This window comes from Muntiacus reevesi, chromosome 2 (genome assembly GCF_963930625.1).
Source record: "Muntiacus reevesi chromosome 2, mMunRee1.1, whole genome shotgun sequence".
Taxonomy (NCBI): Eukaryota; Metazoa; Chordata; class Mammalia; order Artiodactyla; family Cervidae; genus Muntiacus; species Muntiacus reevesi.
The window spans coordinates 64456071-64474190 of NC_089250.1; the positions used below are offsets into that span (position 1 = coordinate 64456071).

At 44.7% G+C, this 18120-nt stretch overlaps 1 protein-coding gene across 3 annotated transcripts in view; it reads left to right on the forward strand.

Annotated features, from left to right (window-relative positions):
- RPN2 (ribophorin II) overlaps positions 1 to 16461 on the forward strand; it is a 49914-nt gene extending 33453 nt beyond the window's left edge. For 2 of the 3 annotated variants that reach the window (XM_065921965.1, XM_065921966.1), the window contains exons 10-18: positions 516 to 607; positions 2309 to 2423; positions 5103 to 5297; positions 6568 to 6654; positions 8161 to 8256; positions 9725 to 9800; positions 11680 to 11809; positions 13321 to 13368; positions 16149 to 16461. In XM_065921965.1, the coding sequence (XP_065778037.1) occupies positions 516 to 607; positions 2309 to 2423; positions 5103 to 5297; positions 6568 to 6654; positions 8161 to 8256; positions 9725 to 9800; positions 11680 to 11809; positions 13321 to 13368; positions 16149 to 16161 (852 nt within the window). In that variant the 3' untranslated portion in view covers positions 16162 to 16461. The remainder of the gene's footprint in view (positions 1 to 515; positions 608 to 2308; positions 2424 to 5102; positions 5298 to 6567; positions 6655 to 8160; positions 8257 to 9724; positions 9801 to 11679; positions 11810 to 13320; positions 13369 to 16148) is intronic. The other variant, XM_065921967.1, reaches the window with a different exon arrangement.
- Positions 16462 to 18120: the final 1659 nt, after the last annotated feature.

Here is an 18120-nt window from a genome sequence, read left to right on the forward strand (position 1 = left end):
AATTTTTTTTAAATTTCTTGTTTAATAGCATTGACTAGCTCCTCTTTGTGAAAATGTTTATAAGGAATGTATAGAATTTAAACACTGAAAGAATCAAGAGGGATTGGTTATGCTTGTAACAAACTCCAAATCTCAGTGACTTAGAATTGAGTACTTGTTAATTTAAATTATTTGAAGGTTACTACTTAAGAACTTTTTACCCCCCCCCCTTTTTTTAAAGTACCTGTGAAAAAATCTACTTTGTTTCTTTTCATTTCTTTTTAAATATATGCCATTCATCCAAAGCCAAAGAATGGAAGATGGGATAAGAATCAAGGAGTTACTTTTAGGCCTCTGGATTGTAGAGATGGAAATACTACCTAGCTGGGTCAGTTTTACTAAAATTATTGGAGATTCCTGTCCTAGGATTTTTTTCATGCCTTGACTCACCAGTAAGAGATAACGCTGGGTATGTATGTTGATTACTGGCATATTCACCAGTTGACTTGGTGATTTTCTTCTGTGTTTCACCTTAGCTCAGAGTTAAGATTTCCACTGAAGTTGGCATCACAAATGTTGATCTCTCCACTGTGGATAAGGATCAGAGCATCGCCCCTAAAACAACACGGTAGGTGGGATGCCTCTTGGGGCGGGGGGGAACCTAGGCTTGAGCTGGGAGGACCACGCCAAGGCCCTGAGGCTCTCCAGCTTTCTTTGCCGTGTCGGCAGTGACTCAGCTTGTACTCCAAATTAAAGAGGCTGTTATTCTTCTGGGACTACACCAGGGGTGCTGCTTGGCATCCAGACAAACTTGGGGTTTGTCTGTATTGGCAATCAGTTCCTGAACAAACTATTAATAGTCCACAATTTGGAAAGGAGCTCACCTCAGAATGTAAGTCTGCGTCACACTTATTCCCAAGCACACTGTTTAGTTCAGATGATAATTAAAAAAAAAAAAAACTTTATTGATGGAGGAAGCAGTGTATTTTTATTTTCTGGTGTTATCTGTTTTTCCTCACAGTCTTAAACTTGCTTTTAGGGTCCTCATGGCCACATTCTGTGGCCCACAGTGGGTCTGAAATCAGTTGTATGTCTCATAGGTCCTTAGAGATGAGATGGCAGGTACCCAGTGCTCGGGCTGGGATTCCTTTCCTCCAGTCCATGGAGATCACTGATCAGTCACAGCATTGGTGATTGTGGAACTCAGCATCTTTTTTAGCACACACTTCTAGGTCACCATTAGTAATTGATCAGAGTTGGTCTGGAACATTGTATGAAGCCCACTTCTTAGTTCTCTTCCAGATCCTTGGTAGAAGACCCATCTAGACCTCTGGGTAGAGTTCAGACCTCAAGTTTACTCAACTGGGGTGTCTGTAAATACCACAAAAATGAGGGGGACCCTCAAGGTCATTTTGAAAATGAGATGTTAGCCAGAGACTAGAAGCCAGGCATTCATTCCTTTTAAGTCATGTGAAAGGGCTAGGCTTTCTGTCTCTGGCTTGGATATTTTTATAGTGACATTAGAAATGAGAGCACTGTTGAGAACCCACTGAAATGATGTCTGTAAGAGTGCTTTCCAGAGTTTAATGCTCTATATAGATGAAGAGTTGGTATTACTCACAAGTAAATAAGCAGGAAATATGGCCAGTTGTGAGCTCTATAACCATTTGGATTGTTTTTTTTATCCCCCGGCCATCCTAACCTAAAATCCCAGGGGATAGCTGAGAAAAAAGTTTTCTCATCACTCCTGCCTTTGGGGAAAATGACTTTTTAAAGCTCAATTTCAGGCAGAAAAATAAATTGAAACAATGTGAAAGGAAAAAAATGCAGCATTAAAAAAAGAAAAAGCTGTCAGTAGCCCTCATTCTTTTGCATCTTCCACCTCCTGGTCTTCCAGCCATGCTCACATACGCTGCTAATGTCTGTCCTGTTAATTTTTTTTTTAATTTTTTTTTAATCTTTGTGGTTCTGCTAGCCCAGCTTTCCAGTTCGCCCAGGAGCCTCCAGTGGGGCGTATGAGTTTCTCTGGTGCCTGGCTTGGTTGAATCCTTAGATCCTTGAAGTGAAAGCCTGGAGACTCACACATAGCATTTTCCCCAGACCCTGATGGAAGTTGATTCTGTGCTTTTTTCCGTCTTAGCTTTATCAGTCCCGTTTGCCCTCAGGCCATAGACAGTTCTCCGCTCTGTCGACCCCAGAAATGTTACAACTGAGACACAGAGTTGGGAGAGAGAGGATTAGGCAGTGAAGCGAAGTTGGTCTCCTTCCCTCTGTTCTCAGAGATCTGCAGATCCTCTCTGAAGACTTACCATATAAATGTCTCTTTCAGGGTGACCTACCCAGCCAAAGCCAAGGGCACATTCATCGCGGACAGCCACCAGAACTTTGCCTTATTCTTCCAGCTGGTAGATGTGAACACTGGTGCTGAACTCACCCCTCACCAGGTCAGGAAAAAGCCCAGACAGTTCTCTTGTCCTGAAACCTTGATGTACACGATAGTTGTGTGGACGTGGTATTTAACACCGAGTCGAGAAAATTTTGAATTCCTACTTTCAGGTCTTCACTCTGAAACCTCACAGTCCATCAGGTTTTCCCCTGTGACACTTTGCCCCTTTCATACTGGGTGTAACCCTGAACCTGGAATGCACTTTTTCTTTTAGAGATTAGCTGGTGTAGAAAGATATATTTAAGACAGATTAACATTTAATTGAAGCTTTTTTCTTTCTGACTATAATAAAAACATATATTGAAATAATTTTGAAAAAAGGAAAACTTAGGCAGGGTACCCAAAGTATGTTTTGCTCTGACCAAAGCAGATTCTCTATTTTGTAAGAATCTGAAAACTAGCACTTTTTTTTTTTGGAGCCTCCCAGTTGGAAGTTCAGAGTCTTAACCACTAGACCAACAGGGAAGTCCAAAAACAGCACTTTTTAACTTGTGCCTACTAAATATGATGAAAGCAATAGGTTTCAGTTTTGTCTTCCATATGTAAAATAATGATTATTATTGAAAAGATTCTCAAACCATATCTTTTTCCCGGAGAATCTGCTATGGCTTTTGTCCTCTCAGACTCCCTCCTTTCCTGCCTCTGTCTTCCCACTGGATTGGGAATAGCTGTTCTGCGCACTGCCTCATCCACGGTTGTATTGTAAAGAGAAATCGCTGAAATACTTTGAGTGTGGAAAAATAGGAAAGAACCTGGACCCTAGTGTCCTTGGCTTAGGTACTTTGTAGTAGTCCTTGAGTTGGAGCTAGCAGACCTAAATCCACGCAGAGAGGCAGTGTCAAAACAGACCATGCAGGTGAGTGGATTTACTTGGAAACCTTTTTGCTTTCTGTTTCTCCTGGCTGCAGCTGCTGCACTTGCGCCCAGGCCCAGAGTGGCTGCCCCTGTCACCACCGTCCCCGCCCTTCTCGGCTTCTCTCCCCTCCACCCCGTCTCCAGAGAGCTAGGTCAGCCCCACTTAGCCGTGACTATCGTTTCAACTCCGTAGCATCTCCCAGGTCCTCCTCAAAATGACACTTGCCAATGAAAGCCGAAGAGAAGAAAGAATATGAAGAGAAGTCATTGTTATACAAGACAGAATTGGTGGGATTAGGATTAGTGCAGGAGGAGCTAGTGAGGAAGTAAAACTTTAACTGAAGACTTGTCTCATCCAAGATCCTAGAAAGCCTGGCGTACAGACCTCCTAGGTAGAGATGGCATTTGCGGGTGAGCCTGGCTGCTTGCCTGTGCTTGGCTGTGACAGGAGGAAGATCATGCATCCAGGCTCCTCAATCCCATTCTTGGCCACAATTGCAGAAACCAGGAGGCTTCACAACTCTGGGTCTCTTTCCCTGAATACTTTGATGGTTGTTGTCTGTTGCCCAGGTGTAGAGTAATGAATGAGATTTAGATTTTTTTTCTTGTGGATCCAGCACTAGCTCTGTGGCCACGGCAACTCATTTAATTCTCCGTGCCTTATGATCTGTAAAATGGAACCAGTCTACTGGCTTTGTTGAATTCTTTATTTGGAAACTTGTGAAAGCAAAGCTGAGTGAATATTAAGTTTTGCTGCATCTTATGTGCAGAAACCTTAGTTTCTTATGCCATTGGGGGGATAATGTGATTAGATTTATATCATCATGTTGATAAATGTTTATTGACTAGATAGTGTATAGCAGGTACTATGCTAAATGCATTGTGTACTTTATTGTGAGTCTTCATATGGATACAACACGTGTAGAAGTTAAATCTGTCTTTTTTTTTTTTTTTTAATATTATTTTATTAGTTGGAGGCCAATCACTTCACATTTCAGTGGGTTTTGTCATACACTGACATGAATCAGCCATATAGTTACACGTATTCCCCATCCCGATCCCCCCTCCCACCTCCCTCTCCACCCGACTCCTCAGGGTCCTCCCAGTGCACCAGGCCCGAGCACTTGACTCATGCATCCCACCTGGGCTGGTGGTCTGTTTCACCATAGATAATATACATGCTGTTCTTTCGAAACATCCCACCCTCACGTTCTCCCCCAGAGTTCAAAAGTCTGTTCTGTCTTAAAGCTGAAGAAATCAAGGCTCAAGGAGGTTAAATAACTTGCTCAGCTCTTAAGTAGTGAAATCAGATCTGCCTGTCTTCAAGCCTGGGTTCTCTCTGACACTGGGCTGCCCTGCATGATGAGAACTCTGCCTTGCTATCCATCCCCATGCCTCCTCTCCTAAATCTTTAGCTGGAGGCACTAGGAAATTGAAAATGGGCTTCTTACAGTTTCACCTCATTTCCCTTCTTTTTCACCCTCTAGTGAAGAAGTTAATTGGGCAGCAAAAGGCTGGCAGGAAGAGGAAATTACAGCCTCAGCAAAGGGTTTAAATCATTCACAAACTGGGCATTCGGCCTACGAGTCGTTGAGATTTGGCCAGACCCCTAAGTTAAATTTCTTGTACTCGCAAAAAGTACTCTGATCTCAGAGCTATAAGCAGGGTGGGGTGGCTCTTCCTCCTGCTTTCTCAGACAGGCCTGACTGACCCCAGAACTCCCACTGGGACAGAAGAGCTGCCAGCCTGCTGCCTCAGGGCTTTGGGCCCGGAGGGAGTTTTGAAATCATCAGATGAAAAGTTGCATTATTATTCCATTCAGACATTTGTCCGACTCCACAACCAGAAGACTGGCCAGGAAGTGGTGTTTGTCGCAGAGCCGGACAGCAAGAATGTGTACAAGTTTGAACTGGACACCTCTGAGAGAAAGCTCGAATTTGACTCTGCATCTGGCACCTACACTCTCTACTTGATCATCGGAGATGCAACTTTGAAGAATCCAATCCTGTGGAATGTGGTATGTGCCTCCTTATATGTTCACCCAGACAAGAGTGGCCATGCCGCAGTCAGACAAAGTTGGCCCCGTTCCAGGGTGTGGGCTCTCTACCCAGGCCTCTCCCATGCCACCCAGAGGCCCATAAATAAGTCCACATCATGCTGGTCCCATTAGTAGTCTTAGGGGCATGCACATGGCCTGGCTTGCATGTCATAGGGGCTTCATAAATAGTGATTGAGTGAATGAATGAATTATATAGATTTGCCCTAATGGGTTCTAGCACATTTCTTTGAAAGTTGTTGTACTTGAAGAAGATTTTCATATTACAGGCAAAAACACTGCAGGGGATACACAGATATAAGAGATAAAGGCTCTAGCTTTTGAGGTACAGTGTGTCCTTGCAGGGTAGGCTGGGGAGGGGCCTGAGATTTGAAATCCAGTCCCAATTCACTATGGTGTGGACTAATGAATTGCAGGCTATTCTAATAACCATGATAAACTAATAACCTTCATCTGCATGGTGTGTTCATGGTTTACGTGGTGCATTTCACTTACATAACTCACTTTGGGCCGGTGGGGTGAGAGGAGACTTCTTAAAAGACATGACATTTGAGCCAAGGGTTGAAGAATTGCCGGGATTTTTCAGGATTGTATCCGAGGGGCTGTTGGATGATCACTGGGGGACAGCCTCCAGGAAAGGTTGAGGTGCTTTTAGTAAGATATGAGTGGGTCCCCTTTGCTGGAGCACCTGAGTCTGGTCAAGGGCAGGAGGCAGTGAGGTGGGGAAGGTAGCAGAGGCCAGATTCCAGGCCTTGAATGGTGGGTGGCTCCCTGTGCAAGACAAAGGGGCAGCTTCATTTTCTTGTGTTGTATTCAAAGCTTCTTTTCTTCTCGGATTTTGGGCTGCTTTTTGTGTGAGAGCACATTTTCATTTCTTTTTCTTTTTTTTCTTTGTCTGAGACTAAATTATACTTCCCCAGGAGCAGTTTCTGATTGCTACTGTAACAGCCTGAGTACCAACTGGGATTTTTGTATTAAGCAGCTCTGTGGGGCTCACCAGACCAGTAGAAAATTGGAACTCTTGCTCTAAAAAGCATTTTCAACAAATACTTATTTTGTTCTTGAAATTTTTACTGCCTCAATTTGTTGGCTAATGGCTCAGAAGTGATTGGACTACTTGGAGCTCCTTTCAGTCATGGTTCTGGATGGGAGTTGGGAGATATTGTCCTGCTGATGAGTTTCACCCCCTTCTCTGCCCCTGGGCCTTTCATCGCTGCTTTTGTTGTTTTAGGCTGATGTGGTTATCAGGTTCCCTGAAGATGATGTTCCGTCAACTGTCCTGTCCAAGAACATTTTCACCCCCAAACAGGAAATTCAGGTACATCCCAAAGGGCTTTTTCACTAAACACAGAGGAGAAATGGACACATGAGAGAGGGCAGCAGAGCCCCAGATACTGGCTGTGGTCCCCTTTTTAACCTGTTTATATGATATGTTGTAGCTTGGTCTTTGCCACCCTGTGGATCAGGCAGGGCAAATATCAGCCCCATCATGGAGCTTAAAAAAACAGGCTCAGATTGCCTGCTGGCCATTTCCCAGAAAGCAGATAGCTAGAGACAAAATCAGAACCTGAGTCTGTTTTTCCTAAATGTGCAGGAGGTTCAGTCCTCAGATCACTGCTTGAAACCACAGCACAGATGGGTCTGGCTTTGCTCTTCCATGTTCCTGCATAGACCAGGGCCGATGGGGCCCACAGGTGGGCAGCTCAACTGGAGCACAGGGCTTTCATCCCCTAGGCCAGCCCTTGCTTTCTCCTGGGATTCACCTTCCTTGCACACAAATATTAGAAATCCCTGTCCAACCCAGTACATGGGACTGTTGTGAGGCTCAAATAGTTCCCAGATAAGGAAACAATAGCTTTGAAAAGTTTCTAAAGCAGTGTACAAAATGAGCACAATAATTGTTAAACAGTTGGAGCCCTGGTTAAGGAAACTGAGTGGATCCACTCAGTGGACTGTTTGGAGTCCTCAGAAATGATTATACTGCAGTAACAGGGAAATTCAACATCTGAAATAATGTTGAAGTGTTCCAAGCAGACTACTGACTCTTACTCCACTGTTAGAAAAAGGCCAAGGGCCCAAAAGGTAGAGTAGTAGGATTCTTTTTAAAATTCCTCCTGATGTTGCTATAGCATCATTTAAGAATGTAGAATGCAGTTAAACACTTCAAGGTATAACCATGATGACAAAGGGTGCTGACTGATTTTGTAGGCTGGGGTAGGCAGCAGGAGCTGCCACAGGCCGTGTTAGAAGTCCCTTCATGGCAGTGGCAGCAAAGAGGAGCTGAGGTTAAAAATTTGGGAATAGGAGTCTCACATGGAGCTACCTTGTCATGGAGCTGGGTTGGCTGGACATTGGCAAGCAAGAAAATTTCAAAATACACCAGTTAGCTAACTTAAGTCAGTTAGCAAAATAGGATGACACCACCCTGGGAACCCAGAAACACTGTGAAATCCATCGTCCTGCATGGGATGTGTCACCCCAGCCGTCCAGATGCTTGAGTACCATCTTTGTTACCAGGCGGATGCAGCTTAATATGTTGCATCCTCTAGCCTCTAAATGACAATGCGTTTTGGAAGGGAAAAGAGACTTGGACAGTCGTGAGCTGGGACTGGTGTAATGTCCCTGGAAGGAGACCAGTGGGATCAGAAGCTAGTGTTGGGAAGAGGGAAAAGGCTAACTGGGTGCCCATGGCCAGGAAGTCTCAGCCTCTGGGAGGCATTTCCTTCTCTTGACTGTCATGGGGGTTTTGGCTCCTGGTATACATGGCAGCTCCCGCTGGGAAGAGCACACGGTGGAATATTCCTGGTGTGTCTTCTTTTGGCAGCACCTGTTCCGCGAGCCTGAGAAGAGGCCCCCCACAGTGGTGTCCAATACATTCACCGCCCTGATCCTCTCGCCCCTGCTCCTGCTCTTTGCTCTGGTGAGTTGCTGTAATTAGCGTGGGCAGCGTGTGTCTGGCGCCAGACTCCACAGATATAGTCGTTCCAAAGGACACTTTGTGCTCTGGCCTCAGCACAGCTCCAAAGGGGTCCAGCAACTGTGACCCGAACTGATGGTCCAAAAATTTTAGAATAAATAAAATTACCTACTATAGGGGAGCTGCCAAAAAAGCTGATCACTTAACAAGGGGAATAAGAAAGTACCTGGTAGCCATTATAAATGGTCACAATATGGACACGGATGCTCTGTACAAATGTTCAGATGAAGCCAAGTGTGAAAAAGCAAGACCTGATGCTGATAGCTGTAGAAAAAATGAGTACAGAGGCTGTGCATTTCAACACTCTTTGGAGCACAAAACTATAAACAACCTGAAGTCCTCATAAAAGCAAGTGTAAATAAATTATGGTACATCCACACAATGAGATAATATGTAGCTCGTTAAAACAATGGATAAATTTATGTACTTGTCAACTGATATGGCAAGGTTGTTAAAAATGTCCTATTGAGTGAAGAAGACAAGTGGTAGGATAGGGTGTTTAGTATCATCTTCTATGTTTAAAAACCTTAAAAAGGCATTAACTATTGGTGTTAGTCACCTCTAAGGCAACCCACTCCAGTTTTCTTGCCTGGAGAATTCCATGGACAGAGGAGCCTGGCGGGCTACAGTCGATGGGGTCGCAAAGAGTCGGACACGACTGAGTGACTAATACTATACTAAGGAGAAGGCCTTTTAGGGAGTATAGAAGAAGGACATTCTTACCATTTTAACATGCTATTTTAATATTTTTTTTAACCATCTCTTTTTCCCCTTGTCTCTTTAAAAACTATAAACATAGATGCAGATCTTTCAAGTTCAGAGAATTTTGAGAACCATACGGAAAACTCATTAGATCTTACTTTTGGAAAATTGCCGATGTTCTTAATGGTCTGATTTTAATAAAAGAATTATTTCTCAGTCAAAATCTGAAAGGCATGCCACAGGCTTTCAGAAACCGATCCTAGGCACCTGTTACTTAGAGTGATCAGAATTTCAAAAGGCAAAGAACCCATAATGTGAGCGCACCTCCTCCCAGCTGCCAGTGGGTTTATCATACCAAAACTTAGAGACATTAGCAGGGATGCCAGTTACTTCATCATCAATACAGTTTTGGACCTTTCAGTTTCATGGTTTCACCTGTTTTAAAATAGAAAAATTTGCTGTCATTAAAAATGATTTTCAAGCACTTTTGTGAACAGGTGTTATAATGCCTTTCTAAAGAAAAATAGGGAATGGTTTTTCCTTAGGACTTAGAATAGGGTGGTTGTCACTAGGAGAAATTCCCTGTCCTTCTAGTCTGTATGAATTTTGAAGCCCTTAGGGCTGTTTTTTTGGATTAGCATGGCACAGTGTGGGTTGCCTCCCTTTCAAATTCTTATGTCTTCTTAATTTATTTCTCCCCATCTTTCAGTGGATCCGGATTGGTGCCAATGTCTCCAACTTCACTTTTGCTCCCAGCACGATTGTCTTTCACCTGGGACATGCTGGTAAGCGCCCCAGGCTGCTAATTCCATTTAACCTCCTTTGACATTTCGCCTGCCCACGCAAAAGCCCTGTTAAGTAGACCCACAACCTATTAACTATAATGACTTAATAGCATAACATTTCCCTCTTCCTCCTGGCCTTTTACAACAGTTAATATGATGATAAACCTGTTTGGCCCATCAGCTTATAACAGATGTCATTATATCGGGTTTCATTGTATGAAGCTGCCATTGGCAGGCCATTTTACCCTCAGTTAATAGCTCTGTTCATTTCCAGAGATTACTCACTTATCGCATCTTTACGTTGAGCCATCTTCCTGGATGGAGAGCATTAATGCAGTTTCCAAAGGTTATCTTCCCCCACCATATCGATCTTCACATTTGCTGGCGGCTGTGTCCAGACGGTAATAGAAAACAGTCCTTTCCACAATCAAACACGCCGTCCTGCATTGTCCTCTAGAGAACTTAGGACCGAAACGTTACAAGACAGTAAATTCACAGATTAGTTAAGCGTTTCAGAAACTTTTCGACACTATTGGATTGGTGGCCCCTGCATTTCACCAAGACCTCAATATTCTTTTCTGATTCCTTTGACTTCTGTAGGAGCCCTCCTGTACGTTTCTGTAGTGTTCAGATTCCATAGGGGTCGGTAGATGAACCCCTTGAAACTCTAGGCATATGTGTATCTCTGTTTTCCTGGGGACGGAGAGAGTCTGTTTCTTTGATCAAAATTCTAACAGTGGTCCGTGACCTCAAAAATGGCTAAGAACCCCTGCTGTAGTTCATGCGTCATCCTTCTGGGCAAAATTGACAGGATGACCTTTCTCTCCAGCCCAGTTACTGAATTTGAGTGATAGCCCTCCCGGGTCAGGGAGAACAAAGCTTGAATATAAATTTGTTTAGAGCCATGACTTGTGCCAGAGTGCTTTTTGTGCACATTCCCTCGTTTGACTCATCACAACCCTGATGGGGATGACCAGGGCAGGAGTTATGATCCTGGTTTGACGGGTGAGAGAATTTGGGCTCAGAGAAATTAAGTGTCTGTGAAGGGCAGAGGCTGGGTCAGAACCCAGGGTTCTCAGTGCCCAGACCTGAGCTGCTTTTCTTTTTTTTGAAATATCTTCTTTTTTTTTTTTTTTAATATGGACCGTTTTTAAAGTCTTTGTTGAATGTGTTACAACCCTGCTTGCGTTGTTTATGTACTGGTCTTTCGGCCACGAGCCATGTGGGATCCTAGCTCCCTAATCAGGAATCGAACCCACTCCACCTGCTTTGGGAGGTGACGTCTTAACCACTGGACCACCAGGGAAGTCCCTGGACCTGAGCCCTTTGGACTAAATCCTCCTCCTGTCTTCCTTGCTTCGTTCCTAGTCTCAATGGCAAATTAGCCTTAATTTTTTCCCCCTATTTGTTACTTTTAGTAAAAAGGAAAAGGATTTATTTCTTTAATCCTGAGGACTTTCATTCAGAATTTGAAAAATCAGCGGAATCCCAAATTATTAGGTTGGCCCAAAAGTTCATTGGAGGTTTTCTAGACGATAGTACAGAAAAATCCGAATGAACTTTTTGGCCAACCCAATATAACCTGACAGCAACTTTAAAAAACAAATACAAAACCATCATTTAAGAACAAAGATGCAAAAATGTGGAACCAGATCACTGAGATCTGGTTCTTACCTCCGAATTTCTTGGCAGCCAAGACTGAGAAGCAAGTATATTGAGTTACGTATTTTCTGGCATGAGAGGAAAGGAATAAAACCAGCTGGTCTATAAATACAAACCTTTTTGGACTCCGCAGTTACTGGCTTCTAGTTAGTTGTCTTCTGCCCTGGGCAATGTCACTATTTGATTCAATTGGTTCTCATGACACCTGTCCTTATAGCTATGCTGGGACTCATGTATGTCTACTGGACACAGCTCAACATGTTCCAGACCCTGAAGTACCTGGCCATCTTAGGCAGTGTGACATTTCTGGCTGGCAATCGGATGCTGGCCCAGCAGGCAATCAAGAGGTAAGGTTGGGGACAGGTCAGGGGCCCAGAGTGGACTAGAAATAGTTTTGTCAGCTCCGTCCACCCAGCTCTTTGAACCAACAGTATGTGGTGAAAAGCTATCCTGAGGGGCCATTGTGACACCTCAATCCAGCCTGAAACAGAAGCCTTTTAAATCAGAAACGAGTTGTGATGATAAGCTTTAAATATATTAAAACCACAACAGTTTATGCCCTGACATATTAGAATGAGAGAAGAAAATAATTGCTTCATGAAGATTAAAGTGAGTCAGGACAGGTGGCAGAAGATTGTAGTTTAAGTGCTGGCTGTGTAACCATTTTCTCCTCTGCCGCCACAGAGAATCCTTCTCCACGCTTCTCCTGTGCCCCAGAGAGGGACTTCTCTGTAACCCCAACAGCCTTCCCGAGCTTTTCCTCCTAAGCATGAGGTCCGTGCTCTTCCCCCCCAGAAACAGCATTGGGCTTTACAGAGGCCCCTGGCAGGGAGCACCGCTCAGGGGCCCTCATCATGTCCCCGAGAACCAGGCAACTTCTGTTCACACGCAGGGTCAGGGCCCAGTGTGATGGCAGCTGGCTGGCAGCTTGACTTTCGAACCTAGATTAGAAGTAAATTTAAATGTCACATTGGTGTTTCTCATTGATTTGACTTTATTAGAACTTGGGTGATTTCAGCCACGTAAAGGTCAATAGGAAAAGGTCAGAATTGCTTTCACCTTTGGAAGTTAACATTTTCAGACGTGCCCTGCATTCTCCTCTCCAGGACTCTTGCTAGAAGAATGTAACTTAGTACCCTCAGTGTACCCTCGGTGCAGCTGCTGGTTAAGGTGGGCAGATCAACAGAGTGGCTTTCTCAGAGACCATATGCATGGGAGAGCCACATGTCTCCTTCCTGCCCGGGCATCCATTGTGAGTGTTCTGAGGGCCTCCCTGGGGATACCGGCCCAGGGTGCTCCCTGCCTCTCCTGGGGTCGCCTGCATTCTGCTGGGCTTCCCAGAGCACCAGCAGTGGCAGCTGGTTCATTACTCAGCCCCTCCAACAGCCTTAACTTGGCAGCTCTGTGCTGCATCTGAGAGATCCGGGGGCTCAGTTGTTTTCTCTCAGTAGAGCCCCGTTCTCTCAGAGCAGCCCGTCTAGACCCCCGGGAGCCAAAAGGCTGTCCTCTGCCGAGCTCTCTCTTTTCTGGAAGTTGCTCACACAAGACGAACAAGATTGAGGGGAGATGGGAGTGGAAACCATTTGATTTAGATCCCACGCAGCAGGAGTTCCTAATACAGATAAAATAGAGTACATTTTCTGGGGAGGAAGACCATGGTTCTCATGCCCCCTCCATCCTATGTAGAAAGTTATAGCTGTCTGTTTCTCTCTTCATGAGTTCAAGAATCAGGCTGTGCCCCTGGGGAAAGCGGTGACATTAACAGAAGCTCTCGGTTGGTTGTTTACCATTTCTTTCTTCAGCTGATTTCTCTTCTTACTGTCCTTTCTTGACTCTCAAACCCTCTTTCCTTTGGCAGGATCGCTGCAGAGCAGAGCAGTAGATTGGCAAAATATAGGACTCTACGGTAAAGATGAGGGGCACTCGGCCCAGGAGCAGGGCCCCTTCTCCCTCTTGCCCACGGCCATGCATGTCAGTTGCTTAGCTATTTTCAGCGCACTTCTTCCTCCCCATCCCTCCCTACCTCAGAGCTGAATTCTGAGGCTGTTTCCCCACTTCCCGGACCAGGGCAAAGCCAAAGCCCCCTGAGTTAGCCTAGCTGTGGTAACTTGGCCGCGGAGCAGCCTGGACCTGGCTTTGACTGTAAGGCTTCCTCCTCACTTGTGTCCCACAGGTACTTCATAGACACAGACCCTCTGTGTTCATAGGCAAGCAGAGTTGAGGAAAAGACTGATGTAACTTTAGGACTTCTTAAAGGGGACCCCTCCCACCCTCCATTCAGGACATCTAAATTCATTAAATGATAGTCCCATGGAAAATCCCGGCACACCTGGTCACTGTTCTAGGCCTTTTTGTAGTATTATCCTCTGGTTGGGCCCAACAGTGGGGTTTGGTAAGACTAAATTATGAAGACTGATGGCCACAGATCAAAGCCAGCATCCGAACTCATGTTCCTAGAGCTCAGGATACGGTTCAGGGTTGCTCCTTGTGTGACTAAAATGCCCAGTGAAGTACCACCCGTACTCCCATCTTGTCAACTGCTTGGATGAGGGTGGAAGTGGAGGCACGGTGAAAGGAGGGAAGAAGAACGTCTGATGCTTCACTGATCAGCTCCTGTAGTCCAGGGATTGGCAGAAGTTTTCTAGAAAGGGCCAGGTAGTAGTTTAGGCTTTGTAGGCCATGCGGTCTCTGTTATAACTACTGAGCTCTGCCACTGTAATGCGAGGACAGCCCAGTCCACACAAACAAACCAGCATGGCCATGTTCCAATGAGACGTTATTTACAGAAACAGGTGGTGGGCTTTATTTGGCCCCTGGGGCACAACGTGTTGACCCCTGAACTAGAACAAAGAGAGGGGAGGTATTTGAGTTTTCAGATCCTGTTCCTCTTTGTCCTCTGCCATGGAGATGACTTTCCCTGCCAAAGCAATGGAACCATCTAATTTTCACTCGTCTGGAAACAGGAGAAATTCACAAGAGCATAGAATATAGAGCCTTTGCACTGATGTGTGAACAGAAGCTGAACCATCTTCTTCTCAACATAGAAAGCAACCATGTTTTGATTTTTTTTTCAGTATTAATTCAAATACAGTAAAATTCACCCTTTTTAGTGTATATTTCTGTGAATCTTGAAAAACATAGGCAATCTTATAGTAAACACTATCTCAACCAAGGTACAAACTTACTTCCGCCCTCCAACATGCTCCCATCCATGTCCCTCTGTGATCTGTCCCTCCCCGCCCCATTCCTCAGCGTTACCCATTTAGTTTTGTCCTGAATTATAGTTGCTCTGTCTTGAGATTTGCTTTCAGAACTAGTCCTTTCTGCTGCATATTGAGCTCTTTAATTCTTTCAGACTAACTGGATTAGGTTTGTTTTTCTTGATTTTTAGATAGTCAGCCCCGCACCCTACTACCCCCAAACTGCACTGCCTGAGAAAGAGGAAAGTCGCTTGATCGTTTGGACATCTGGGACTTCCTGATGTCGGGCTCTCATCTTTTATTGGAGAGTCCCTGATAGCCAAGCGTTTTTGATCTGAGGACAGGTATCGATTTGATCAGGCATAACAGAGGGCTAGCTTCTTAGCCACAGTGGACGCTTGTGGGTCACCACCCTTTCACCTGTTCTTATTTCATAATTATACTGTCCTCTCTGCATAAAGATTTCAGAGCACACTTTTTTGGCTGAGCCATGTGGCTTGTGGGATCTTCGTTCCCTGACCAGGGATTGAACCCATGCCCCCTGTAGTGAAAGTGAGGAGTCCTAACCACTGTACTGCCAGGGAATTCCTGGGACACATACATTTTGATGTACCTGGGAACCTCTGAACGTTGGCACAGAATTAGGGGCACTCAGGATGAGTTCCACGCCTGTGCATGTGTGCCCCTTGGGACTGTTGTTACTTGGTTTGGAGCATGCCATTCTGCAAGATCTGCTTGTCATCACATCAGCCCTCACCACTGGGGACAGCTGCCTATGAGGAGAGCATGTGTGTGGGCCCCTCGCCTCTGCTCACCCGCACCGTCAGATCACCTCCTGGGTGCTGTCCCCCTCTGGTTGCACAGTATCTATTTAAATGATCATTTTCCTTGTCTTTCCCTGTCACTTCTTGAAGTCTAGGGGAGGCTGAAGAGATTTATTGAGATTTAGATTTAATTTTTTTCTGTGAAGTTTAGACATCGAGTCTGATCATTGACAAGAACATGACCACATGGCAGGAATATGGTGCAGATTTCTATAACAAAAGGTCAGGATGTCATCGTCCAAGCTACATGAGGGCCATGTGTTGTTTGGCGGACCCAGAGTCTGGGAAGTTGAAGATGAGCATTCTTTAAACCCTGCATCTAGTTGAAATGTACACTGTCCTTTTGGCCTTACACTGTGAGAGGTGTGCCTGGAATTAATTACCTCATGTTGTGTTTTCACATATCACGCTTACTTAGGTATCATCAGGTGTGTTTCATTGTTTGTTTAAGTTGTCATCAGCTGTAGTTTGAGCTGTCTTTCATTTTTTGTGAAATGAGATGGGGCATAAATAAATAGGAGTAATAGATGAATGGTCATTCCCTTACAAATGGGATCTCTTAGTGGGAGAGGACCTTGGTTTCTCTGTTGTCACCACGTTAGGAGCTGTAACAGTGAGTTGGAACCTTTGATAATTTTGTGTTTGTCTCCATTTTCTTTCAGAACAGCACATTAGTTCCAGAAAAAGGAAGGAAGTTCTGAAAGCTGAAGTGAATATTGGTAAAAGGAATTAAGGACAGTTCACAATTTGAAAAGAGGAATGAAAAACCCTTTATTTAAAAAGAAGAAAGTCAAAATTGTGGTTATACTTTTGCTTGTTTTTCTATGTCCCCAGCACAGAGCGGATACCCAGATACTGTTTCTTTGGCATGGTGCCCTAGCAAGATGCTGTGAATATTCTAATTTACCCATTTGTTGCATTGAAAAGTTGAAATCTGTAATTAATCTGTTAATGAAATAAAGAGAATAACAGGAACGAAGACCTGAGAGATTTTTTTTGGTACTTTGGGGCTGGTGGAGTCTCCGGGACACATGACATGAGGCCTTAGTTGGAAAGTATGCTTGACATGATGGTGGGGTGATTCTCCAGGACCGTTTACATTGGTCCTTCTCACTGTTTTCCTAACAGAACTGAGAATTGCCTAGAAAAGCCAGTATCCTTTCTTCATGTCCAGCACTGGTTACCAACTATGCCCTGTTGATATCTGAAGGCCTCTCTGCTTTTACCTTCTGGAAAGTTTGGTCTTGGCATGCGGTGGGGAAGGGAAGGGATTATCTTAAAAGAAGGCTGAGCCTATGAGCCATCTTAGGTGCTGAGAGGGACACACGCATCTTGGAAATGCCCCGTTGGAGTTGTGCCCAGGACCACCGTTACACGGAGGTCATATGGTATCACCTAGGAAAGCAATACTGAATTGTGTGTTCCAAGTGTGCAAACCTCAGTGTTGGTCAAGCCTACTTCACCACAGGGTGAAGGACTTTGGGCAAGTGGCTTAATGTCGCTGAGTTTCCTTTTTTTTCCTTCTGTAAAAGATAATGACAGTACCTTCTCACTTGACTGAAGGAGTTTCATGCATCTGAAATCTTGGCCTAGTGCTTGGCATCTATCCTAACTGGCCCATAGTTACACACTTGGACTCATTGACTTTACTTCCATTAACTGAAAATAAGAGACTTCCCTGGTGGTCCAGTGGTTGGAACTCCGCACTCCCAGTACAGGGGGCCCAGGTTCGATCCCGGATCAGGGAACTAAGATCCCACATTACCGCAACTAAGCCCAAGCACTGCAACTTCTGAGCCCGTGCATTGCAACTGGAGAAGTCTGCGAGCTGCCGCGAAGACTCAGCACAGCCTAAATAAATAAATAAACATAATACAAGGTAACTTTTGAAATACAGGTAATCCTCAGAGTATTTACTGAGTTTGGGGTGGGGGGAGAAATGATTTTAATCAGATTGCTTTCCAATTTAGCTGGACTTTGCTACAGTGAGGAAATGGGGATTTTGATTGGGAAGAGAGGAAAGGCAATTTGGGAACTCTGGGCTAGTTCTGAATGGGATTCTGCAGGGGAGAGGCCCATATGGGCAATTACAGGGCTGCCTCTAAGATGGAAAAGTGAGCTCACCTTTCCCAGAAGTTGCAAACCGGTGACCCATGTTTTATTTGATCCATAATTTTTTTTAAATTGAGTCAGTTGCTAACATTCACAAACTGAGAAAATTCATATAAAAATCCATGTCTAGGGTTTAGGATTCTCTGGAAAAAGAAAATCAGAGCTGGCAGCATTGGGCTTGCTTTCCGAATGGCAACAATCAGCTGAGGCTGAATAGCTCTTGCCTTTGAGTGGGGCCTATACTCCAGTCAGCCATAGTCCCACCCCACCCCAGCCTGGCCCCAGATGGTGTCAGTTCCACCTATCCTGGTCCTGTTCCTCTCTCCAGCTTCATGTGATTGGTACCTGCCTGGCTGCTGTAGACGTATGACTTGGAGACCCACTCTGATGGGAAAAGGTCATGTTGGTTTCCCATACTGTTGTTCAGTCATTCAATTGTGTCCAACTCTGCGACCCCTTGGACTGCAGCATGTGAGGCTTCCATGTCCTTCACTATCTCCTGGAGTTTGCTCAAACTCATGT